This window comes from Pyxicephalus adspersus, chromosome 11 (assembly GCF_032062135.1).
Source record: "Pyxicephalus adspersus chromosome 11, UCB_Pads_2.0, whole genome shotgun sequence".
Lineage (NCBI taxonomy): Eukaryota > Metazoa > Chordata > Amphibia > Anura > Pyxicephalidae > Pyxicephalus > Pyxicephalus adspersus.
The window spans coordinates 22,125,066-22,130,594 of NC_092868.1; the positions used below are offsets into that span (position 1 = coordinate 22,125,066).

The 5,529-nt window shown below is 37.9% G+C and overlaps 1 protein-coding gene across 1 annotated transcript in view; it reads right to left on the reverse strand.

Moving 5' to 3' along the window:
* NR1H2 (nuclear receptor subfamily 1 group H member 2) overlaps positions 1 to 5,529 on the reverse strand; it is a 163,999-nt gene that overhangs the window by 105,948 nt on the left and 52,522 nt on the right. Inside the window, exons 3-4 of the mRNA XM_072427152.1 lie at positions 3,194 to 3,270; positions 2,938 to 3,099 (exon numbers count right to left, since the gene is read on the reverse strand). Coding sequence (XP_072283253.1) covers positions 2,938 to 3,099; positions 3,194 to 3,233 — 202 coding nt within the window. The 5' untranslated portion in view covers positions 3,234 to 3,270. The remainder of the gene's footprint in view (positions 1 to 2,937; positions 3,100 to 3,193; positions 3,271 to 5,529) is intronic.

Below are 5,529 nucleotides of genomic sequence, written 5' to 3' on the forward strand. Positions count from 1 at the left end.
AGGGCAGGGATCTCTGTTAGGCAGGGATCAGCAGCTTGCTTCCTGGTGCAGAATGCCGGCTTGTTACTTTCAGTTTCACTCTGCACTGCAGCCAGGAGCAGACATGTGCTGCAGCCAGCATCAAGGAGACACACACAGGATCAATTATCGGGGGATGTCTTATTCACGGGTGAGTGACTTATTTTAATTATTTTTTTCAAAAATCGGGGGTGGCTTATTTATTGGGGATGTCTTAAAATCGGGGAAACACGGTACCAACTGAATTAACAACTATGTACAATCGTCAGATATTCATACTGCAACTATGGGGAATACCCAAGGTGAGGGAAATTCCACCAAGGAGGAACAGCTCCCAGATCCACATAAAAAACATGTAAAGAAACGCATTAAAATCAGACAAACGCCTGTCACCCAGTGATGAGGATATTCCTTATAATATTCCAGGGGAATTGAGAATGTTGGGAAATAACCTTAAAGATTTTAGGGTCTTCTGTAAGAATCTGCTACTGTTTCTTTAACATTTCAATAAATGCTTGATGTTGCCTGTTATATGTGGTAATTATTCTCACTTGTTCATCCGTTTTTGAGGGTTTTTTTTTTTTGTAGAAGATTCTCGAGATCAAATTTTTTAGCTTTTTGATAAGCCTTTGCTGGTAGGTTTTTGCTATATCCTTTTAGTATCCACCTTTCTCTTAGTGCTTGGGCTTCTGTATTGAAGTCTTCCCGATTTGTGTTTGTGCAGTTTCTTCGTAGTCTTAATATTGCCCAAAGGGAATACTTTTTATCAGGGAATGTGGATATGCACTTCTCGCATGTAAAATAGTATAGTTTCTTTGCTGTATAAGGTGGTGTTGATTTGGTTTTGTTCGGTGATATAAGAGATAAGTGTCCAAAAACGGTATCCGTTGGTAATTGTAATTTAGTGTAAACTTCAATTCGTATGGGTTGTCCATAGAATAAGGACGTCATCGATGTATCTTTTCCAGGCTAGAATATACTGCTTGTGTTTTTCAAATGCTGGTTTGGAGAATACCCATTCCTCCCAATTGACTAAATATATATTTGTGTACGATGGGGCACATCTCGCCCCCATCGTGACTCCTTGGGTTTCAAGGTAGTGCTGGTCTTTTTAAATAAAGACATTTTTAGTGAGAATATATTGCAGTAAAGTAGTAATGAATGCATTAAATGTTGTACTTTGAAGGTAGAATTTATTCAATAGTTGGTAAATGACTTCCACTCCTTTCCCATGTGGCATGCTGCAATATAAGGCTTCTACGTCAATGGTGACTAGAAGGGTGTTAAGAGGAACAACTAGGTTAGATGTAAATTTTGACAGCTCAAAAGTATCTTTGAGGTAAAATGGAATGGTTTCCACTGTTGGTCTTAGGTAAGTAACTACTAGTTCACTTGCATTTGAGGAAATACTTCCAATCCTTGATATGATCGGGGATCCTGATGGATTTTGGGTGTTTTTGTGGACCCTTGGAAGGGAATAGAAGGTAGGCATTGCTAGATGTTTCGGGTATAGATAATTTTTCATAGACAGGTTAAAAATACCATCAGTAAAGGCTGTAATATTAATGGTATCTTTATCCTGATAATAGGGTTGCACTATATGTCCCGATATTGACGTATACCACTCTTGATTTTTTAGAATGGTATAACAGATCTGTTCATAATGAGGTCTATTCATAATGACTATATTCCCTCCTTTGTCTGACCGTTTGATTATATTTTTATTCCTTTTTAGGTTTTCTAATGCTTTTCTTAGTTTTAGACTAAACTTCTTGGCATCCATATATTACTTTGGACCACAGAAAATCAAACTGTAAGTAGCCATTAATTTTGCTTTAAAACAGGTTTTGGTTAACAAAATGGAAACCATTTTCCAAATACATCTTTGGTGTAATATATGACATATTCTCCTCTTTGCATTCTTTTTTATGACCTATGAAAAGTTGGTACATAAATATATGATACTTTTGCGATCTATATATTCTAGCAATCTATTGAGAAGTACAGGACAGGACAGGATTATTATGAATGTGTACCAGAAAGTGAAAGACTATTAAATATATAACCTATTAATAATCTGCCTAGTTATGATATGTATCACACATTATAAGGTTTTGTACATATATAAGGTCTGTACTGTACAATGTATTGCACTTTTATTATGTTTGCACAATTTGTTGACTTTCTTGGGGATATACCTATGTTTATTTTATTCTTTGTTGTTACTCTAGATAATTTGTTATCCAAGTCTCTGCCTTCCCCTGAGGAAGCCAATAGGGCGAAACACGTCGGAAAAGAGGCATGTTATTTATTTGGAACAAATGTATTATTAGAAAATTAGTTTGTAATTTCTGTTATAAATCACAAGTACAAGTAAACTGTATGCAATTATGCCAAAAAAGCCTTGCTTTCTTTTTCTCTTTCACATTATTAGATATGGAAGTTTTGTGCAGAATGTCTCTACTCTTTTGTGTTCTTCCAGTGCCAAGAGAATAAACATGACAATACCAAAGCATTTGCAAATGCAACCATTTTTCTGGGAGAAGTGGTACATTTTCGGACATAAATGCAAGGGTGCCAATATTTTTTACCATGATTGTACTGTATATATATTTAAAGGAGATCATTCGGGTGCATGTTTAATACGTAAGTGACTGATTCACAGTCAGGCTAAACTTCAGAGACCAAATCTAACCAAAAAAAAAAAAACAAAAAAACAAAAAAAAAAAACACCACAGAGGAATGTTCACAAAGGGGCCATCAATAAAATACTTTGTTCAATTCAAACAATATGGCTGGGAATGGAAATTCAACACATAGTGAGTGGAAAAAGAAACCCCTAGTTTATCACGGGGACACCAATTTTTTTTTTTTTTTTTTTTACATAAAAGCATAATTCAGAAACAAAAAGAAGTTTACCTGCACTGTGGGAGGAGCCCTCCCCATCTGTTCCAAAAATGTCATTTTCAGTAGCTATTGAGGAACTTCCCTGAGATTCTGATTTCTCTTCTTTTATAGTTAACTTGGTAGCATTTGCAGAATCCAAAAGAAATGCATCCGCAGTGTGGAAAGATTCTCCATCTACAGAAAAGAAGGAAGAAGGCCAAAACTAGCTATTGCAACATGCCAAAAAATACCCAAGAGATAAAATTCCACACACCTAGATCGCACTTACCGAGTGTCACATCAGAGCCATCGACAGCCGTGGCTGACATATTTGGTCAGGATTCCCCATGCATCGCGGGCCAAACACTGTAAAACAATAGACATAGTAGATATATTATTCTATGGTATATATCTTAGGTCACATCTACACCTGAAATAAATTAAATAAAAAAAAAAGTGGTTTTATTAGTAGCCCACAAAAGATTTGAAGTCATGTAACAGAGCAAATTATAATAATTCAGATTCTGACCTGGACTCGATCAATCTCAAATTCCAACATGTGTCTCAGCGAGTAGGAAACATCAGCCAATCAAAGACAACTGCAATGGCACACCCTGAATATATTATTTACAGAGTGGCTGGTGTCACTGCAACCCTCTATACAAATACAAGTAAACAGCAGCAGAAGGCACCAATTTATGGTTTTGTGCTGGTTAAAAATAAACCATCATCACTTCTCCTGCAGTCCTCTTACCTTCTAACATCTTTTTAAAGTCATCTTTTAGTCATCAGTACTCCATTGGAGAACATTTGGTCAGGAAACAAATGTATGCTCCCAACCATCTTCTGGCATGCCAACTGAATGCTCACCTGACCTACTTACTGGTTGCACAATCCCTGCCCTAAAAGCAGCTTTAAAGAATTTATGAGTGTGTTCAGCCCTCTGGAAGATACTAACCCACCACTATTTTTCAATACAAACCATCCCTGCACTTCACAACCACGTAGCCTTAATTTCTCTACTTTCCTGAAATTTTCAGGGTGTAGTCAGGTACATGCGATGGTAGATATCTGGAGCAATGGCTACAGGCAGGGGCAATACAAGTCTTTCACAGCCCATTTGATCAAAGTCTTGTGCAGCACTGACACACATGCAGGGTGGGATTTGTTATCACAAAGTAGAATGATAAGGAAGAAGAACTCCAGGGTTGGTTCCTCTTCTGATCCTTCTCCTTCCTCTTCACAAAAGTACCTCTTCCTAATGACAGCAATACAGCAAAGCTGTTCCACATGGCATGTGCATGCTTAGTGAGAGCCATAAATTCCTCCATAAAGTGAGTCTGGGTGAAAGAATCACAGAGCCAATGGGTTTCTCTCTACCATGAAAAAACAAAAATTGTGCACAGGCTTTCCCCCATTTTATAGTTGCCAACATCGGGACCAACATTGTAACTCTGCTTTGCCTGGGCAAACTCCATCTTGTTTTCTGCTTTGTGCAAGCTTTTCTGGCTTTGATGCCATGGCCAGAAAGGTCTGTGCCCACTTCAGCATATGCTACACTGCAAAATATATACATGCAGCCTTGCAAAGACAGAATGGTTTCCCAATGGAATTCAACAGTATATATATGCTGGACTATATGTACAAGCAAAGAAAAATGGTAACTGGCTATCTGATGCACCAATATGCAAAAAAAAGGGAGTTTGAGTTTGGGACATGTGTTGAAGCCTAATGAGAAGGTAACAAAATTGTGGGGGGGGGGGGGCCCTACATGATGGAAAAGTAGCAGGATGTTCCAGAGAAAGAATGGTAAGGTATGGCGCTACAGGTCATCAGCAGACAAGCAGGCAAATATCAGGGGAAGAATTAAGACCCATAAAGGGCTGCTGAAGAAACAAATTTCTAGCCACCTTGTCAGTGATAAGCATATATAAGATCAAACCAAGATATCACTACTGGATAGGTTTACTACGATAGTGAAAGTCTAGGAACTTCTAACAGGGAGCCAGAACTTCACTGTTAAAATCAAACATTGTGCAGCCACCTCAGGTTAGCCTTTAAGGTGCATACGAGTGTCCCATCTTGTCATTAGGCTTCTCTGATCCCCACTGCATTGGTACTCAGGGTCATTTGTGTCAGACTGCACCCAGAGGAAGCACTAGGCTGTGTAGGGCAGACAACATTTTTCTGGACATAATGGCTATTTCCAGCTATGCTGGCAACATGTGGGCAGGGAGGAGATCAGAAAGGTCAGACGGTGTCATGTTATCTGACATGTATCAAATTGCCCAATTTTTAACTCTTAACCCTATGGTTTACAGAGCTCAGAAGTGGGATGTTTGGCTAGAATTGTCAATGTATGTCAGTCATCGAGACATCTTTTTAATTTGAGTATCGTATGTGGACTGTTTTTTTTTTTTTTTTTTTTTATTGAGAATTCAAAGCAACATATATACAAAAAAACATTAGACCATAATACCCCGTTTCCCCGATTATAAGGCACTGTCTTATATTTTTTGAAATGCCAAAATATGCCCTAGGTCTTATTTTCAGGGGATGTCTAATTTTTCCATGAAGAAGACTACAGTACACATTTATTGTTGAAAGTCACTCATGATCACTCAT